We start from the raw sequence: 21,560 nt of genomic DNA on the forward strand, positions 1-21,560 counted from the left end.
GGTATCCGGAGTCTGTGATGTTACCTAGTAGGGTGTATTCCCTGACATGCAAAGCCTTTGAACTCAGTCATCAAAGAATATTCCTCTTGAACCATGTGTAGGCATGGAATCTTGTCATCTATTTTTTCCTTGTAGCACTTGGCATATTTTGAGATGCCTAATGCATCTTTAAAATTCAGAGTTTTGTGTACATTGGAATGAGATTAAGCAGGAAAGGAAGGGCCATGTAGACTAGACACACTCATCAGAGTGGGCCTCCCAGGTAGAGGTGAAGTCTGTCTATAGGTAAAGTGGAGCAGAGATGATAGATCATATATCAGATTGTCCATATTAATGATTAATATGCACAAGGTGTGGCAAAATGAAAAAGCAAGTTTCCTGGCAGCCAGATGGAAGAAGGTGCTAGAGCTCCTGGGATCCAGTGATATTTGTTGGTTTTCACAAATACAACATCCACTCTGCTGTCTCAAAGCCACACATAGATTTCTGTACTCTTACTTCAAGCCTAGGTTTAATCTCAGCATGATGGCTTAAGTGGTGGGTTTGGAGAGGCCTGACAGTGTGTAACAGAGCCTTAGCTGTGAGCAGTGGTTCAGGGGGAGAAATAGTCAAGTCGTGGGATCATTGACAGGAGGGAGATGGAGTCTACTCTTGTAATGGAGAGCTGGAAAATTGTATAATAACAGATTCAGATTTGGAGAAGCAAGAAAGTACACAACAAAAGTCTAGGCCACAAGATCAGTAGGGGGCCAACAGTGAGATCAAGCCTCTGAGTCATTTGGATGAAGTCCTGTGATTTCACCTTGACCAAGAACTGACACATGAGAGACAGGCCAGTCATCTGGATCTGAATCTGCTGAGAGTGTAATTCAAGGCCACTTTAGCTTAGAGCAGTCATTTTATCGTCAAGAGCTTCAGGTTCTGGCAGAAAGGGCTAGGAGCCAGCCCAAGGGGAAAAGATGCTAGTGGGAAAAGCTCTCCGTCCCCATTTTAAATGAAATGAGCGCTGGCCTGGGTTTTTTTGTTTTTAATTGATATTTCATTTGGAAAACTTTCAGGTGTTCATAAATCATCTGAAGATATTCTTAGAAGCTCTCAAACTTTAATGTAAGAAATATACCTTGTTAAATACACAGAATGCTGGGTCCTTCCTCCCGAGCTTCTGATTCACTAAGTCTGCCAGAGTCCAGCTATGTGCATGTTTAAAAAACCTGCCTAGGTGGAGCTGATTTTTCAGAATCATTGGCCTAGACCCTAAGTGTAGGCTCAGTGCCTCCTCCCCATGGCTTTCCAATCGGAGATAATCCGAAGGAAGCAATTCACCTGTGGCTGAGGAGGTGCATACTCTCTACCATCCATCTTCCTTTATCTCCTGGGACGTCCTTGAGGAAGCTGTAGAGAAGCAGATGACTCTCATGGACTCAGGGTATGCTAAAGGGAATTGAGATGCAGCACCATTTCCTTTTACCATCCTTTTAAATCTCAGTCTGGAATCTTCTTCTCTGCTAGACCTTTCTTACAGCAAAGTTTGCTTGGAAAGAACAGAGCAGATAAAATTAAATCTGCATTCCTCACCATGCTCACCTCTCTCTGGTTTAAGCCCAAGTACCCCTGAGTCAAAAGGTTGCTTGTGAGCTTAATGGGAAAGAGCCTGACACAACCAGGAACAGCATTACCTCAGGCCTCATAGCAAGACAGTAGGGCTAGAATTTTCAATGGGTTTTACTGTCGGCAAGATATTTCCACACTTATTATTTTATTTGGTCCTTGCGGCCCCTTACAGTAGGGGCATATGGGCCAGCAATGAGAAGTCCACTCTCATAGGAAGAGTCCCAACTTATTCTTAGCAACCTTACCCAGAGGGCAGTGCTTGCTTCACACCCCTATCAGATACACAGTGTCTGAATCCTGCATCCTTCATCCCAGGCCTTACTTGTAATCAGGATTTTTGAGTTACAGAGAGTAGCCTGGCAGGTGGTGAGAGTGTGGGAGGCTACTCATGGGCAACTGGTCATTGAATCATTTGTTCCTTTGCTGCTTCTCCTTCCTGCTTCGAGGATTGCACTGCCACACAAGTATCATCCATTCCTCTTATAAATAGGGGATCACAGACTCAGAAAGGCAATGGCCTTCTCAAGGCTGCATGGCCAGTAAATGGCGAAGCTGAATTTCAACCCCATCTCAGACTCCTTAGGTTTTATAGATTTTGAGAGTCTTGATTTTATACACATATAATTTCAGTTTTCCAAATGAAATTTCCAAGTGAAATTTCTAAGTGTGCCTTATCACTAAACCATTTTACTCTAATTATATATGTCCATGCATGCAATTTCTGAGACACATTGCAATTGTTTCCTTTGGCAGCTTATCGTTTTGAGAATTTGGAAACTGTAGGCCACCACGTGCTAGGGTTTTGTGTGGTTGAGGGTATTTAAATGGAAATTGATTACATCTTTTGACCAAGAGTGTTTTACACACGCCTTCTTCCCCACTCTGCTCTGTCTCTTTCCCCTATTGTCCCTCTCAACAACATTCTCTGCCCATTCCATCTTTTTACTGAGCCCTCTGCAGATATTAGGGGCAGACCCCCCCTCCTCCTCCCTTTCCTCATCCCTGGAAATGAGAATACAAGCCTGAGGGCCTCATGTGGTTCACACTGATAAATGCTGTTTCCAGTTCCCTGCAGACCAGGTGAAGTGTGTAAGGGGCTCAGAGGAAAGAATGCTCAGTGCTGGGAGCGCATCTCACTGTGGCCTGCAAGCTGGCAGCAGGAGCCATAGATGCAAATGGCCCTGCTTCTTGGAACCAGGTGGACTTTTCTAACTAGAAGCCCTCATGCTACAAACCATCTGTCCAAAGGCAAAAAGGACCGGGTGGCTGCTCCAGTGGTCAGCGGGCTTCCATCACTAAGAATGTGCCTAAATGGGATTTTAAGGGTTATTATTTCCATTATTCTCCTCTTTCTTGGTAGAGTAGTTGCTTAAATGTCAGTCGTAAATAGCTTGAGTGCTTTGCAAGCTGGTTCAGTTCTCAGCCCAAAGAAAAATCTGTCTTCCTAACACAGTCTGTGAGCTGTTCCTGCAGCTTCCCCATTTATAGACTTTGTACTAAAATGAAGAGTCAGTCTCTCTGCCTCTTCAAGGAAGGAAGCTTAGTAGAGTTACAGCTCAGGTAAAGACCTGGCTGATGTTGGTAGCTAAGACCAAGAGCCTCGCCAAAAATGACAACCAATTGTGGATATTTCACCTTTAAGAGCAGCTTCTTTTCTTTCTTTCTTTTTTTTTTTTTTTTAAAGAGATAAGGTCTTTCTCTGTCACCCAGGCTAGTTTGCGATGGTGATATCATAGCACAATGCAGCTTCAACCTACTGTGCTCAAGCAATCCTCCTACCTCTGCCTCCCAAGTAGCTGGTACTATAGGTGTGCACCACTCCACCCCGCTAATTTTTAAAATGTGTTTGTAGAGATAAAGTGTCATTATATTGTCTAGGCTGGCCTCCCAGAGTCCTGGGATTGTAGGCATGAGCCACTGTTCCCAGCCTCTTAACAGCATCATTTTATACTGAGGCAGCTTATGTGAGAAAACGTGCTTTAGAACTGCATATGTGTTACATAGAGCCTTTATATATGGTTAAGCCTACTATGTGCCAGGGAATTCACTAACTGGTTTTATAAACACTCTCATACATAATGTTTTCCATAATCCTATAAAATGGGTATTATATTTGCAAAGAAAATGAGGCTGAAGAAGGACGGGCATTTATCAAGCTGTTCAGGCAATTGAGCAAAATAAAATAGTAGCTAAAACACAAAACTGGCCGTGAGAAATTTCTGAAATGTTTGTTTCTACCCTTGAGGGTTTTAAGAATTTTTTTAGTGATTAATTGATTTGATCAATGTTACTAGTTAATCCATTACTTTTTCCCCTCACGAAAATGTTCCTATTTTCTAAAATGTTACTCACAACCAGTAGGACTAACTGTGCCTCCACCTTGGCAATGAGAGACCCCTATAAAAATGGCAAGATTTTGTTGAAGTTGATTTGGTCATGCGCTTAAACCCAGTATTCTGATGTGAACTATGTCCTCAAATAAACCGTGGCTTAAGTCCTGGTTCTGAAACTTGGTAGCTATGCGATTTTGGATAAACTATTTTCAACTTCATTTTTTTGTCTGTGAACTAGGAACAATAATATTCAGCTAAAAAGTTGTTGTAAAGATGGGGGCGGCGCCTGTGGCTCAGTGAGTAGGGCGCCGGCCCCATATGCCGAGGGTGGTGGGTTCGGACCCAGCCCCGGCCAAACTGCAACAGAAAAATAGCCGGGCGTTGTGGCGGGCGCCTGTAGTCCCAGCTGCTCGGGAGACTGAGGCAAGAGAATCACGTAAGCCCAAGAGTTAGAGGTTGCTGTGAGCCGTGTGACGCCACGGCACTCTACCCGAGGGTGGTACAGTGAGACTCTGTCTCTACAAAAAAAAAAAAAAAAAAAAAAGTTGTTGTAAGGATGAAGATTTTCTATATAAAACACATCGGCCAATGCTTATCTTCAAACAGATATTAGTTCCTTCCCTTCCTTATGACAGAGTTCTGAGTGATTGGCATAACACTAACCAAATATTGTCTGAAAATGCCAAAGGCAGAGGACTGCCAGTGAGAAGACTCTGAGGTCCTGTGATTGCTGTTTCAGTTCTGCTGCCTACTTGTTTTAAGATGAAGGCTAAATCCATGAATATCTGGATATTTAGAAATATTAAAGTAGTTGTATCAACTTCCCACTTTCATTGACATGGTGTCATATAAACGAAGTATTGGTTAGAAAGGCAAGGTACGCAGCAGTTCCTCAGCTTCCCTTTCTTCGCCTATAAAATGGGAACATTTGTTTGAATTACTACTTACCAGACAGAAATGTCAGACTGAAACCTCAGAAGGAGCCTTTAGGGTGTCCTGATACTAAGGTACTATGTACTGTATTGTGCTCCTGTGTATGATGCACACTCATGTTTCTGGCCCAAACTTTCAGAAAAATGCCCCTCAAGAGAGTAGCTGGTTCTCCACTGAGATAGACACATGAGTCTCCCCAGTAGGTGTGCAGATCACACTGCCTCCCACCCTCTGCAGCTGTCTGCTCTGTGCAGGCTGCCCCTTTCTTCTCTCCCAGCAGCCCTGCCCTCCCCACCACCTCGGGCACAGTGAAGATGGCCTTGTGAGTGACTAGCATACCTAGAGCTTCTGAGGCTCCTGGGCCTGCAGGGAGCCAGGTGGGTCCCTGGGGCCTGCTTGGGGATTCCAGCCCCTCCAGGAGGCCAGGCCTCAGGCCTTCTTCCTTGCCCTGCACTTCGCCAGCTCCACCACCTCCCCTTCCCCTGATCTCAGCCTTCAGTGGAGGCCACTCCCACTCCCACCAGATCCCAGACCCTCCCTAGCTGGAGCCCCATGCTCCCAGCAGGCCCAGATAGGAGGGCACAATGGCTGGACAGTACTACCTATGTACCATGTATAATGTAATGGGCATCCTTAGCTTTTCCTCAAAAATTTGGGAAAAAATGTGTGCGTTATACATGGCAAAATATTGAGTGAGTGTAGGATGACCCAGGCATTTCTCTGAGTAAAGAGTCTGCATGCTTAGAATCAGACTGAGAAGATGTAACCCGAGAGACTGTATTCTCATGGTCCATTGGAGCTTTACCGGAGACTTACTGATGTTTCCCCCCTTTTCTCCTCGTTGGCTTCTGTCATGGATTACAGAATGTGTTTGAAGGATTTAGAGCAAGGTGAATTCCCCAGAGAGTAAAGGGAATGCATAGATAGCCACAGGGTTGGAGAAGAAGTGTTTTCTTCCTCCTTCTCTGTATTTGTATTTCTGGACACTGTTTCAGGGCATTGGATGGGGTATCTCATAATCTATCATTGTTAGTGATTGCGAGCTTTAACCTCGGCAGGAAGCAGATGAGTAACTGGGAAAGAGCTAGTTGACCCAAGTAAATCTCCCACTTCCAAAGTGTGAGAAGGGTTATTTTTAGCCAGAATGCTTCTTATAATTTCTGTTTTCTTTGTCATCTGCTTTCCCATGCTCATTTAATTCTCCAGGAAGCAGAATCCCTGATTTAGCAAACCTTCTTCCATTCTACCCTCTGACATTGCATCCCAAGGCTGAGTGAAACTGAAGCATCTTCACAGTAGAGACACAGTGTGGGTTGGCCAGGGACGATCTGTAACCCCACACAGACTGTGAGGGCTGTGCCCCCTTTAAGTACTAGGGTTGATGGAGAGAAAAAAGGCAGCACATCAGTAAAGGCCTGGAGCTCAATTATGATTAAAGTAACCAAGATTTTCTGTCATTCATTCATTTAAAAAACATTTCTTGAATGCCTACTGTGTACCAAGTAGTATTCTTGGTGCTGTGGATGCAGGAGTAAAGGTCTCTGCCTTTATGGATCATATATTTTTGTAGGGAAGGCAAACAACACAGAGATTTGTAATAGAAAGTCACACATGTCCACACGTATTTTAAATAGACTTTCTTTTTTAGAACACTTTTAGGCTCACAGAAAATTTAGTGGAAAGGGCAGGAGTTCCCATTTGCCCCCTGCCCCCTCAGTAACCCCATACACACGTACACAACCTCCCCGAACGTCAGCATCGAACACAAGACTGGCGCATTTGTTCTAATCAATGAACCCGCACTGGCACCTGGCTATCATCTAGAGTCCATGGCTGTGTTAGGGGTCACTCTTACTCTGTGCATCCTCTAGGATTTGACAAATGTACAATGACATGTATCCACTGTTACAGTTTCACACAGAGTAGTTTTAACTGCCCTAAAAATCCTCTGTACTCTGTCTCTTCACCCCTACCCTGGAAACCACTGATCTTTTTACTGTCTGTACAGTTCTGCCTTTTCCAGAATGTCACACGGTTGGAGTCATGCAGGCTTTTTCAAATTGGTTTTTCCTCTTAGTGATATTCATTTCAGTTTCCTCTGTGTCTTTTCATGACTTGCTAGCTCATTTTTCTTTTTAGCACTGAATAATATTCCATTGTCTGGATGTGCCACAGTTTATTTATCCATTCCCCTACCAAAGAAACTCTTGGATGCTTCCCAGTCTGGGCATTTATGAATAGCACTGCTATAAATATCCATGTGCAGGCTTCTGTGTGGACCTACATTTTTTTTCAGCTCATTTGGGTAAATGCAAAGAGGCCCAACTGCTGAAGTCTATGGTAAGAGTATGTGTAGTTTGTAGATGGCTGTGCTGTTTTGCATCCCCCCGAGCAGTGAACGAGAGCTGCCATTGCTCCACATCTTCACCAGCATTTGGTGTCTCAGTGGCCGAGACTTTCATTCTAACATGTATCATGCACCCACCCATTTCTGAAAGTTAATATTATTATTGGAAACCAAGAATCCTTCGGCTTTTCTGAGTTAGCAGTTTGAAAGTCCTGGCAGAGTACTAGTCAATACTTAGTTGAAAATAGCCACCTTTTCCAGACTTGTCATAGGTCAGTGCCTTTAGTTAAAGTGGTTGTAGCATATGGGACTTGGATGCCCCCAAAGTGAATTCAACAATGACACCCCCATTCTCTGGGGATAGTCCAACTTATAAAGCCTTTCAGAGACATAGAGTGAGTTCTTTTCCAGGTGGCCAGAAACTTCTAAACTTGGAAATTAGGCTGGGGTTCTCCATATCTAGGTTTGCCTAACTGAGGGGAAATGGTGGGATTGTTCCTTAAAATAGGGGACACAGAGAGGAAGAGGAAGAAGAGAAGGAGCCAGGGTAGGGAAGGGACAGGGACGAGATGATGGAAGTCGGTTGAAGTGTGGAACTGCCTATATTTGGCTGTCACAGTTGGCATGTGGCTCTTCTCTTGCTCGAGCTCAGAGGGCACTACCCAAGGAGTGAGTTGGCTCAGGAAAATCTCTTCCACTTTCCTTTCTCTTGACTTGGTTTATAGAATGTACTCAAAGATGGTTGGTCAAGGGTAATCCACAAAGAACCATAAGAATATTGGAGAAAAAGAAATCTGAGAAGCCAAGGAGGGGGGGTGGGGGTTAAGTGTCTTCTTTAAATATCTCTGTCTCTCAGCTTCTGATTTCAGCCCACCTGCTCACCACGTAGGCTCATCGGGGTCCCTTCATACACAGCAATCATACACTGAGGCCAAAATGGTTACATTTCCTAAAGTAACCTACAAAATTGTAGATTCTGTAGATAAATGATTAGAGCCATAAAGCTCATAATATGCATCCTTAGTTCCACTTGGCTAGTGAACAGCCATGCCACCACAAAACTGAGGGGCTGCCTACCACCCCCGCCGCTAATATCTGCTTATTCTCCTGCCTAGGTGGGAGCTGCTTAGCACCCCTGGCAGGAAAACTGCTGTGCCAGGCTGGTCCTCAGCACAGCTGTGGCGCGGCCTCCTTCCAGTACCTGTCCACACGGGCCAGGGTCAGATAAGGGGAACCATTGTCCAAACTTCTTTGTTGGTTGTTTTTCATTCTTCCTATCTTGAAGGCATTCCGGAGAAGGGAACTACATCTCTGCGCATCATTCTTTAAAGAAAATTTCTTTTTTTATTGTCATATGTAGTATGGTATTCAGTACTTGATTTCTCATTTACATATTTATCATCTTTCTCACTAAAATGTAAGCTCCAAGGAGGCGTGGAGTGTATTTATACACCCTTGTATCCCCAGCACTTGAGTAAGTGCTTAGTAAACAGTAAACAGTTGTCATGCAAATGAAAACATACAAAGTGAGTGTGTTCTTAGAACAGGGAAAGAGGAATGAAAAGTAACATTTATGGAGTGTGAACTGGTGTTAGGAGTGTGCTCAGCACTTTATCTTGGATAGTCTTCATGAACCTTCTTTAATACCTGTGGTTATCATACAAGCAGATGCTGTTACATCCTCATTTTACAGAAACACAGCAGCAGTACAGGCAAGCACACACATTAGTCACTGTTTCTGCTGAAAAGTCAAAAGACACAGATGACTCCTGAAATTTGGCTAGTTGCTGAAAAAGTACAGTGCTTGGCCTGGATACCTGAACTGATACAGCCTGGGTCACCTGGCGGTTGAAGCATTTTCCCATCTGCAGCTACCAAGGGGTCTTGGGCCCCTGGCATTGTTTAGGAGGATCCTGCCACGCATGACTGGGACACACTCTGAGGGGAGAAGCGGTTCTGGGCGACCTTCCCGATATACATAAGGGGCTCCTGCTGCTGTATGTGGGCTGTGGATCTATCATTTTCATCACAGTTTAGGCTGAACCTGCCACAGGGAAAGGTCCGTCCCTGTTATAAGTGTTGTCCATCCAGAATTTTTCCTGGTGCCCATTGGTGGTGGTTCTCCAGCCTCACCTTAAAGAAAAACAAGAATTTTGTTTTGCAGAGCCATCTGCTACCTAAACAAGCCTACTCAGTGCCCAGATCATGACTTAACACCTTGACGAGGTTCAGGTTGATGGTGTTAACTGCTATGCATGTGTATCAACAGTTGGGTAGAACCTTCTGTGTAGACGTACCTCCATGGTATGGTGTGGAAGATGGAGACCTGCCTGGACACGTGGCCACCCCCAGTGTGCATAATGAGTTGGGCCTGTGGTCTGAGGTAAAAAAAGTAGGTTAACATGTGTCCTTCTGTTCCTGTAGCTTCCAGAAGAGAAAGTAGCCCCTCCAGGAGAGTTGAAGTGCTTTAACACTTAGCCTAAAACACTGCTCACCCTCTTGAGGGCCAGGAGTTGAGTGATAATTATTTACTTACTGATATATTTATATCCTGCTTCCCTGCATGAAGATTGAAGTGGTAAATTTGTAAGATTTGTAAGGAAGAGATAGATGTAATAGAAACTCTAATATACTTTCTATCTCAAAGGCCAGGGATCTAATCATGTATCAGCTTTTATTTAAAATCATGGTGGGTCACATGTTTTCCTTTCAGTAAATTAATTAGAAACATTTCGAAGCAAAGTCTGCTCCACCTGGGAATTCAGGTTGCACTGGGGCTGTGCTATCTGATACAGTGGCCACAAGCCAAGTGTGCCTATTTAAATGTGAATTAATTAAAATCAAATAAAATGTAAATGTCAGCTTCTCTGTCACACTGGCGACATTTCAAGGACTTGATAAGCACATATGTCTACAGTATTGGACAAGACACATAGAGAACATTTCCATCATCACAGAACGTTGCCTGGACAGTGCTGCCCTGGAGAATACCCTTCTATTATCATATTTAGTCATGCAGTTCCTTTGCCCTCTAACCCCCCCCACGCCCCTTCCACGTTGGGGAGGAAATCCACACCCAGCTTCAGGGGCTGCTTTGTCATCATTAGCAGCACGAGTGACCCTGAACTCATGATCTACACTATCATCACGGAGACACCTGTGACCCGTCTGACACAGTAGAGAGAAAGGCTTTTTAGGAATGAATTTCACTGATACGTGATGAAACTCAGAATTAATATTAGAGGAAAAAACAGGAAACGAAACTCTGTGTGTGTGTGTCTGTGTGTGTGTCTAGCCATTTCTGAATCATGGAAATAAAAATCATTTTTCTTTTCTTTGTTTATACTCATATACATTTTCTAGTTGGTATAATTATCTCCAAACATTTTTATATTTAGAAAAACAAGTTTGTTTTTAGAAGGGTAAACAAAAAGTCTTCCCAAAACTGAGAGGAGAAAGTATGATTCTCCTTGACCTTCAGGAGCTGTAGTTGAAGTAGAATGACATTTATCTGCAAATGCCTCCCCTCTTCCTTTCTTGGAGAAATAACTAAAAAATAACTTTTAAAGTGGAGGGGTGATTTTGTAACCAATATAATAACATGCACTGCCAACTTACGTGTATGTTCTTACACTTACGGTGAATGTACGTGTCCTCACTCTGATAGACTATCTGTCCTCAAAGTCCAGGGTGCGTCTTCTGTTTCTTTGGTCTCCTGAACGGCACCCTAATCTGTACTTGATAACTACTGTTGACTGCCTGACTGGCAGATTGGCTGACCTTGCCGTCACTCTTAGGTTTTATGCCCACAGAATGTGTTAACATCTTGCCTCATTTTGCTTTGGGTCCGAGAAGCAGTCTTCTTTCCAAATTTGCTACATGAAATCCAACGGCTGCAATACAGGAGCCATTCATCAGAAAATGAGTTAGGCTGTCTCTGACGCTGTGTGTGTGTGGCAAGACCCTAATGGAATTTTCTTTTTTAATTTTGTTAGTTTTATGGAAATAGCGCTGGGAAGAGAATATGTTAAAACTCTTTGATTCAAGTGACCACAGCCATCCACGCCAATGTATTTGGCTCCGCTAGTAACTGGCTACTTGGACGGAGGGATTTTATAAAGAGGATTTTCTTTTCTTGAGTTGGCTGTTAGAGTGATAAAACATGCTTGCAGGGCCATTCTGGTTTTGACGTTTCTTGTGTCAGCCAAGACACCCACAGGCAGGAATTATAGTCTCCTCTGCCCTCTGTGCTCAGATCCAGACTGGGAGATGGAGCCCAGAATGTTAGATTTAATATTTAACTTCACTGGGTATATTTTACCACATCACAAACCTTTTATACTCATCCACCTCACAACACTTGAGTATGGATTGGTGCCCCGTGACATTCAGAAACAGGAGAAAAGATAGGAAAGGGAGGATGAATTCGTTTTCACAAAAACCCAGTGAAAGTCTCTATCATTGTCCCTGATGATTAATGTCCCTATTTGTGGAGGTGTAGGACTTTAGTGAAAAATGTCTTCTTGGAAGGGTGATATTATACTAAGGAGTGCTATCAAGGAATTTGTGGGTGACAAATAGGAACAGAGCTGGCATAGGGGAGTAGATAGCAGACATAGTCTACTTTGCTCAGTGAGGAGACATTACATTCCAATAGACCAACAGTGATAGTTCATGGTAATGTTTCCTCCTCATGGCTATCCCATTTCCTTGTGCCTGGCCACCAGGTACCGGAGTCAAGATCAGTGCAAGAAACTATCCGAACTACACAGCTCCATATCCCTCAGACCACTCAAACATACTGCTATTTAGAGCCCCCACTGGAGTGAATGAAGAAATCAGAAATTAGTGCAGAATCTAGTAACCATGGGTGAGAGGTATATAACCCAGGTCTCCAGTGGGCCAAGAATCTTCCAGAAGATTCCACCCGGGAACTAAGGGTATGTCACTTGCCTGCTGCTGTATTCTTTCTTAAATTTGGCTACTGGTGAAGGACTTACTCATTGCCTTCTCAAAAATTTCATTTCCCTCAATACACTTTATACTTGAGAACTATATTGTCATTGTAAAATAAGTACTGTTTGTATTTTCCTTTATTTAGCAGACACATACATTATGTAAATTGTACAGAGTATTATGATCTTTTGATAATTATAACATGCTTAATATGCTGTATTATTAAAGTCTAATATATAATATTTACAATTTAATTATATAAGTATATTATACTGTTATACAATATGTAAATAGTAACTCACTCTTCAAAACTCAGAGATTATGGTTGCTCCTATTAAACTCATTTTACAAATTAGAAAACAGAGACACTCAGAAGCTAAGTAATGTGCGAGCCCTACATAGTTGTTAAGTAATTGACCTAAGATTTGAACCCAGCATGTCTAGCTTCAGAGTACTTGCTCTTCACCACTACTAAAATTCAGAAACATATAAAGGCAAAAAATAAATACCCAAAGACAACTACATACATGGGACCTTGCCATCATTACCCAATACAAAGATTCACATCACTGACCCTTGTCTGTGTATTCATTTTGTATCTTGCTTTTTTTTTTTAACTAAACTTGATAATCGTCTTTCCCTGTTGTTAAAAACTCCTTATCAGTGTTTCAATGGCTATTTAATATTTCCATCATGTAAATGAGCCACTATTTGCTTAACCATCCTCTCAGAGTGGCCATTTCAGCTCTTCAGCTTTCTGTTACGATCACGAGCACTGTGATGACGATCTCAGTGCAGAATTTCTCATGTTCTGCAGAAGAACATAAGATCTCCATTTAGTGGTTGTGGAAGGAATCTGGGGCACTTAATTCCTCATTTTTTTTTTCCATCAAAAATGGAATAGTGATATCAGTAATAACTGACATTTATAAAGCACTTTAAAACATTTTAGATGGACTTCCTTAAGCAATGACTCACTTAATCTTCACAATAGCCCTGTGCAGTAGATAATGAGATTCACGTTTTACCATTGAGGAAACAGACACGATGCTATGTGGAGTTAGAAAGCAGCGGAGCCACAACTCTCTCTTCAAGAAAGCATAGATTATCATTTTATTATTATATTTTTAAAAGCACATTATACTCTAAGAAAATAATCCACTGGCTTAACTTTATCAGGAGGCAAGGAGAAAGAAGGAAAAGGTAAGGCGTCTTGAAAGGTTTGAGGATCATAGAAAAGAATGATATAGAACCCCAAGGAAAACTCCACGGAATGAGAAGAAAATTGAAGGGGAGAATTGAAATAAAATTACCAAAAGATCAATGATTATTTTTAAATATTTGTAAATCTTTATCCATATTTCTTCATTATATTATTCACTTCCAGTTTTCCCACTTTTACTGCAAATAACAATAATAATAGTTAAATAAATTATAGCACATAGTATTCCATCCAACTGGAATACTATGTACCTATTCAAAATAATGGAATACTATGTATTTGCCTTTCAGTATTCCATCCAACTGGAATACTATGTACCTATTCAAAATAATGAACCCACCACAAGACTATATGAATATATATGCATTTTTTTTCCAGGTAGCTTGTTCAAGGTTAAGCATTCTACATTCTTCATGGTTTCACCAAATGAGAAAACAAAAATAAAATATAGGATAGAGGAAGTGAAGGAAGATGCCTTCAAAACCTGGGAGGAGGGCCTGGGGTAGGAACAGCTCCTGAAGGTCAGGCCTTCTGTGTCCAGGAATCTCCAGTGAGTTTAAGGAAGATAAGAAGCTCTCAGTTCAGGTAATAAAGCACAAGATGAAAATATTATGAGTTAACAAGCCGTGAACCTCCTCTAAGGTAGAAGAGCCTCAGCCCAAATGGTGCATTCCAAATGCTTGCATGGAATAAGTTACAGGTCGCTGTAAGAGTTAATGGCACCTTGTCACATGAAGCCAGGCTGGGCGTGGCTCTCGCTGGGTTGGAATGGCCCGTGGGACTTACACCCTGAAGGAGCTCAGTGCCATGCTTGCCTTTCAGGATTTTATGGGCAGCTGCAGACGTTCTGCCCCCCACATTACCCTGACTCCCAGAGAACCGTGCCACCTGGCAGCTCCTGCAGTGTGGTGCCTGCCTTCGAGGACTGCCTGGTCCCCACATCCATGGGCCAGTCTGGTTTTGATGTTTTCCACAGAGCCTTCTCGACTCATTCGGGCATTACAGGTGTGTTGGGTGTCCGGGACTTAGGCACTTGGGCTAAGTGGCAGGAAAGACCAGGTGGGTTTCCCCTGACTGGCCTGGACTAAACCCACCACAAGACCATATCAAGTCCTGTTGAACTATCCCTTAAGTGTCTCTTTTCTTCATCTTCCTCTTCAGCCCCCTCCAGCCCCACTTCCACCCCAGTGCAGGAGCCATCATATTTCTCCCACCCTGTGACATAAGCTTTCAATACATCTCCCTGGATCTGTTCCTCACCTTCATCATTCTGCCCTCAAACAAAGGCTAAAGTATACCACTTTCCTGCTCAAATCCCCTAAATAGTTCCCAGCATAGCATTCAAAGCCCCCCTGAGCGGGCCCCAGCAAGCTCTCCAGACCTGCCCATCACATTTTTCCCTGAGATGCTCTTCACCTGAGATTTGCCAGCACTTCTGACCCTGTATGTCTCCTCTTCTCTCTCTTTGCTGCTTCCCACTTCTGGAATGTTCTTTTCCTCTCTGTCTGTGAAAATCCCATTCTCTTTTATGACTCAATTTTGATGTCACCGCCTCCTTGAGGCCACCTCCCCCTTCCCTAGAACATTTTTCTTTTAATCCTATAGTTTATCCCAAGTCATGTTTGAGAAGCAGCCTACAAGCCAGCGTCCTCCCACAGTAAGGTCCCTGAGGACAGAGACCCCCTGGAAGGCCCTGGCCAGCGTGGGTGCCTCCTTAGCCCAGTTGAGCGTTGGGTGACCTGCCCACTGCGCTGCTCGGTGGTGAGTGCAGTGCTACTGACTTCCTGTGTTCTTTCTCTTCCAGTGTACGATTTGCCTTCCAGTTCCTCAAGCCTGTTTGGGGAGTCTGTCCGCAGTGGTCCTGAAGACGCCGCATTCTTGCAGCTCAGTGCCATGGAGCGCTGTCCCAGCCAGCTCTCCTCTGTCCACACAGAAGGCTAAAAGCTCCCCTGGCCTCTACTCTGCGTCTAGACTGCCTTGTTGCTTGCTGCCTTTTGTTTTCATCCTCTCACAGACTGAGCAGTAAAGGATGTCAGCCCAGTCAACAGAACCTGCAGAGTCACTGCCGTGTCTTTGGGCGGCAGGCCTGGGTGGTCAGAGCTGGCTTTGCAGGAATGTTCATGGTTGCTCCTTTTTCTCTCTGGATTTGCTGGGACAGCGGGACTGTCTTCTCAAAGGGAATTTAGAGTCTTACTCTTCTGGATACCTGTTACTTCCTGGCTGTCAATCCTCAAAGGACACCAATGAAATGATGTGCATTTGAAAATGCAGTTTGGGGATGACCTTGGCCAAATACTCCAAATAGGGAAGGACAACCCCATTGCCTGAGGCACAGTAGCTGCCTCACCCGGTGCTCCACCGCGCAGCTGATGCAGAGACAGGCGCATGAGGGAAATCCGTGTCCAAAGCGTAGTGTGGGCTCAGCTCCTGGAAACTGCCCGGTTTCCCTTTCCTCTTAGTCACATGCTAACCAGTTGCTTCTCAATGTTTCTCCAACAGCAGAATAAGGTTTAATATTTTTGCAACCTTTGTTTTCAAAGACTTGTTATATAACTACTTTAAAAGGAAAAAAATATTTAGAGGTCTGTTCTTTTGATGGAAATTATTATTTTAATCACCTCAGTTACATACATTTTGCACAGCTGTATCTCTGCCTGGCCCCACCCTGGAATGTGGGCTTTGCAGTTAGCAAAGGCCACCTGAGGGAGACAGGGTGGGCACAGCCCTTATGGCCAGTGCTATATAGCAGGTTGACTGTTCAGCAGCTCCACCTGGAAGACCTTGTTCAAAGAAAAAGGTTGTTTGTCTGGTTCGCCCATTGCCTCCACCTGTGCTCTGCTCAGAGCGATGCCAGAAGGTATGAGAACACACAGCTGTGTGCCTGGGTCCTCTTGGGTAACCAAACAAGGCATGCTGACACCTGGTGACTGCATGGTGTCCACTCCTTCAGGATCTCCATTCATCTGTCTCTCCCTGTCTTTCTCCCCGCCCTCTCTTTGCAGCCTTCTTGCCCTTTTCTTGACTGTAGGTCAGACATGCCCATCTCCGCTATTATCTGACCATCCACTCTTGGGAAGGTAGGCAAAAGAAGGCAATTCTTTTTCTGAATCTCTGGTTTGAAAACCTGGAATTTTCATGGGGCACTTAGCCATTTTATATCAACCCTAAATAGAACATTGCTTTCCTACGACACCTTTACAAAGCTATTAAAAAGTTCCCAAGTCTTAGGGCATAGGCTAGAAAAATTGGCCAGCCACAAAAACCTGGTAAATTATGACATCCTGATACTATGATATTTCACAGTTTCTTTTGTCTTTCTAAAAATGTTTTCTGAACAAAAGTGAAACATGCTGTTTGTCAAACTGACATCAGTACACTCTTCAACAAGGCCATGAACCGGTTTAGTGTCAGCCTTGGGATCCCGTGGCAGTTCACATCCCGACAGATGGGTCCTTCCTATCTGGCTGCACCTGATTGAGGAGTTCATTCCAACATGCAGTAGAAGGAGGGGAGGAAAGAGCCAAGTGTGGATTTCATTCTCACTGTGCACTTGGTCAATCCTGATTCTGTGACTAGTGGGCTGTGTTCTAAGAAAAGCTATCATGCAGACATTGAAGTCTACAAAAGAGATGAGTAGTCCGCTTTCCAAAGGATGCGCACCAGGCTGCCTTTATAAAGGAGCTCTCCGGCTACACGTAAAATACCATCCTTCTCGCAGACTTTGTGTCACTTGGCCCAAGCAAGGACACGTGCACACATAACATTGGCTTTGTAGGTGACCTCCCTCATACTCATACATCCACTATCACACTCTAAAATAAAAAGAAAACTTGGTATCTTTAGAGAGACCATTTATCTATTCTTCAATATGGAAACCTTTGTGAGGAACCCAAAACACATATTTGTGCATTGAAAAAAAAGATAAAAAGACAAGATTGTTATTGCAATGGATATTGTCAGCCCTACCCTTTAAATTAGTAAGGGGAAGGAGGGCAAAACAAGAAGCTGAACCTCAGACACCATGGATCCTACCTCCTCCTCTGTTTGGGAGGAGACTCTTGGGAGCCAGGCTTTGATCTCACTGTGGCATCTCACAGTGACCCTGCCCCTTTCTTGCCTCACCTGAGCTAGGGGGTTCCAAGGAAGGGCCAGGCAGCAGACCCCCATCCTCGGTAGGAACTCAGAGGCCCAGCCCTGGGGATGTTTATGTTGTCAGAGGGGCTTGCGGGAAGCAGGGCTCAGAGCAGCCCCTCCCCTGCGTGCCCCTCATGTTCACTGATGGGTGTGGGTTTGACATCAGGGCCTCAGGACATGAGGCATTCAGCTTCTTTTTAAACTACACACATTATTTCTTAGATTCCAGAATCTCTCCTGATCCTAAAATTTGTCCCTTGCTTGCTTTCAAAGCATTGCGGAAGATTTGTATGCACTTTCATCATTATTTTTGTAGCAGTGTAAGTGGAAACTATAAAAAAATGATTCCCTTCCATTTCCTGGCCTTTTTAGTCTTGATATGTAACCATTTTCATAAACATCTGAACAGAGATTGTCATTCTTCTTTTATAAAAAAAAACTAGTGCTTTGAAAACACACAGCCCAGAGCCAATTATCCTATTACGCTAAAAAAAAAAAAAAAAAAAAAAAAAAAAAATCTGTATGCCTAGAGACATTTAATTTGCTGCATTGTCTTAATTCTCTAAAGGGACTGCATCAAAACGTCAGTTGTAATTTAGCCTCTGATCGGCTGTTAAATATTATTTAAATATTGGCTGGTCCTGTGGGGTAGCTCCCTTTACCCATGTCTCTCCGAAATTACAGAAATGATTATAAAATGGAAAAAAAAAAAAGTCTTCAGTAGATCACAGCATAGTTTCCACTGATAACAGAGTGTTGGTTTTGCTCAGTTGTTTTTAAATTACCAGCTGTCAAGCACACTAAGACACTAATACCAGTTCTGAACAGGGATAAATTCAAATCCCTCCCACATCTGAGAACCTTGACTTTCCCGTTGCCTTGAAGTATTGAAAATACTGACTTTAAATGTTCAGTTTAATTATTTGGTATTTTATTGGACTGTTTTGACCACGTCATTTTATAGCAGCATTTTTTAATGGCACTTTTTGTTGGTGGTGTGGAATTTCTGCGGTTACTTTTTTTTTTTTTTTTTGCCATGGATAAAGCAAAAAAAAAAAAAAAAACAAAAGGAAAAAAGCACTCATTGGAGAAATGGTGAGTGTAAAAAAGAGATTTATTTTGTACAGACAGCAAAGCATCCTGTGTAATGTTGCTGACATAAAGCACTTTGGGGGGGAAAAGTGGAAATCTGTTTTCCATAAATCACACAGACTCTTGTACATAGTTATATACACTCACGTAGAGAAATAAACTGCATATATCATACTGGATATGGGGCCAATTTTACTCTAGAGGCACATCTGGTGCTTATTGTCATAAATCTTTTAAAGAATTAGGTACACTTTTTTCTATTAATATGTATAGTTTTGTGATTTGTCACAGTTATGTTTCATATAATCATAAGTTATTTTGTCTTGTTTCATGAAGTCCTTTTTTTATGTCAAAAGTAAAATGAAGGGATTGTGCACTTGGTACAGAATAAAACTGGAAATAGAGGATACGCCCTCCTGCCTGAAATCCTCCTTCAGCATGTCGCTTTAAAACACAATGGCAACAACCAACCATTGCTTGTTTGTTTGTTTTGTTTTCTTTTGTTTTGCCATCAGTTTTGGGGATGGTAATTATAATTAAAAGCAGATGGGGGGAGGGAATGTCCAAGGCCAGCTTTAAAATGCCGCATTGCTTTGGGCCAGAGCTGCAGCCTGGATTTAATTATAGATATGAGGACGAAATGGCAGTAAAATGAATGTCTCCCTGAATCCTTTACATGTTGGGAGTGTCCATAAATAAAACATGAAGTTTTATTTCATCAGATTTAATTAAAGCTTTTATACATGTTTTATTGGTTATTCTATTAATCCGCCTCGCAAACTGGATAAATGTGTGCTAGGGTTTGGGTTTATTTGTGCCTTTTCAATGCAGCGCTACATCATGCTTCAGAAATGCCTCCAGCACTTGGTACTCCAGGTGCTGGGGTTTCAACAAGCCGGCGGATGGAGGAGGGGGTTCTTTTTGGCCCTGTTTTCCTACAACCCTGCAGGAAGAGACACAACCAGTAGCTTCCTGTGAGCGCCTTCCCTGAAGTTTGTAGCCCTCTGATTGCCCAGAGAAAGTGGCAGTTACCATTTCCCTGGTTTTCCCATCCTGTCTCCTGTAGAGGCTTCACAAGCCGCTGATCCATTGGCTGTAATGAGCTTTCTTCCTTAGCTCCCATCAGTAGCTGGGGCAGGGTGGTCAGGATATTCTGATAGGTGGTGGTCTGCTAGCAAAGCACATGAATCAAGGAGAGGTCACATCTCAAGGATCATTCTTAAAAAGGTGACTGTTTTCTTACTACAGTTTTAAGACTGGAGAATTTATTGCAAGGGAAGATAGAAAGCAGAAGGGACCACGGTCCCATGTACCTTGTCTGGTTCCTCAGGGTCAGAGAGTAGATGCAATTTGGTTCTGGGTTGCAGAAAGGGAAATAAGTGTTCACTGAAAGGGCACAAAGAACTCTTCGGCTTCCTAAAAGAAGGGCGCTGGTAGGGATCTGATTTGTCTCAACCTCTTTAGAGAACAGTTTGGCATTAAGTGGTAGAGGCAAAGGTTCCCACACCCGACAACCCATGATTTCCACTTCTTTCCAGAGACTCTTTCATCAGTGACAATTCAGATACAAGATGTTCATAGCAATGTTACTCACAATAGTCCAAACTGGAAATGACCCAACTCTCCATCAACAATAAAATGAATAAATGAATCTTGCCCAAGTAACATAGTGAAATGCCATCAAAGTGACAGCAAAGGAAATGATAGAACCACAGCCACACGCAACTGAGAGCTGAGACTCACACAGCATGTGAGAGAAACAAATAGACATAAAGGCAAATGTACAGTGTGGGTCTATGTATATGTAGTTCAAACACAAGCAAAATGCAATTACAGCATTCAGATGGTAGAAGTTTATAGAGCAGAAAGGAAGACATTATCACAAAGACCCAGATACTGATCAACTCCAGGGAGAGAGGGCACACGGGGGCTTCTAGAGTGCAGATTGACAATGCTTTTATTTCTTGACTCAAGTATTAGGTTATACAGGTGTTTAATTTATAATTATTTAAGTGTGATTATATGTTTTATAGATTTTATTTCAGACAACAATACTGAGAGCCAAGGCCATAGACTTTTGCTCCAGGGGTCTATGAACATTTTCTGCAATGCTCCAGATAGGACCTTTTTTTGGCTTTGAGAGCTATACGGTCTCTGTTTCAAATACTCTGGCACTATCGCTGCGGCCAAACAAATGGAGATGGCTGTGTTCCAATAAAACTTTATTTATGAACACAACTTTGAATTTCATCTAATTTTAAGATGTCATATTCTTTTGATTTTTTTCAACTCTATAAAAAGGTTTTTAAAAATTCTTAATCCACAAGCAGTACAAAAACAAAAGCAGCAGGCAGGATTTGGCCCGTGGGCCTTAGCTTGCTGACCCTCGTCAAGTGAAGAGCATTCCCCAAGCCCTTCACATAAATATCCACTCAAAAAAAAAAAAAAACACAGATAGGAGCCCCTCTGCTTATTCTGCTAGATTGAGTCCTGTTCCTACAGGAAATTCATGAGTTCTATTGATTAAGCTCTTCTTTGTTCAGATCCTGGGTTCTGCTCCGCAGGAAACAGATGATTACGTAGAGCCTGGAGTGCCATTCAAACTTTATCTCTGGATTTAAAGTTTTTAATAAAAGGAACTGGGCATAGAGAAATCTGTGAGAATTGGAAAATGAGCACCCATTCTTTCTGAGCTAACCAAATATTTGCTGGATCTTGGCAGCCACAGCCAACCTTTTTCCTCTGAAATGCTGAGAGGTTATAAGTAATGGGAGACTTCATTTTTCTTGGGCCACAGCTCTTGTGAGAAGTTGGAGATGCCTCTCAAAACCGGCAGCATTCTCAGGGAGAAGTTGGAGTGTTATGCTCAAAGGCACCACTGAAAAGTGGCTGTAGCAGTCAGGGGTCCTGACAGTACTAACAGTCTGCCCCC

General features: G+C 42.9%; 1 protein-coding gene across 3 annotated transcripts in view; it reads left to right on the forward strand.

The window, feature by feature from the left end:
* GLIS3 (GLIS family zinc finger 3) overlaps positions 1–19,356 on the forward strand; it is a 488,198-nt gene extending 468,842 nt beyond the window's left edge. For all 3 annotated transcript variants that reach the window (XM_053573749.1, XM_053573755.1, XM_053573759.1), the window contains 2 exons: positions 14,225–14,407; positions 15,207–19,356. In XM_053573749.1, the coding sequence (XP_053429724.1) occupies positions 14,225–14,407; positions 15,207–15,343 (320 nt within the window). In that variant the 3' untranslated portion in view covers positions 15,344–19,356. The remainder of the gene's footprint in view (positions 1–14,224; positions 14,408–15,206) is intronic.
* Positions 19,357–21,560: the final 2,204 nt, after the last annotated feature.

This window comes from Nycticebus coucang, chromosome 2, assembly GCF_027406575.1.
Source record: "Nycticebus coucang isolate mNycCou1 chromosome 2, mNycCou1.pri, whole genome shotgun sequence".
Lineage (NCBI taxonomy): Eukaryota > Metazoa > Chordata > Mammalia > Primates > Lorisidae > Nycticebus > Nycticebus coucang.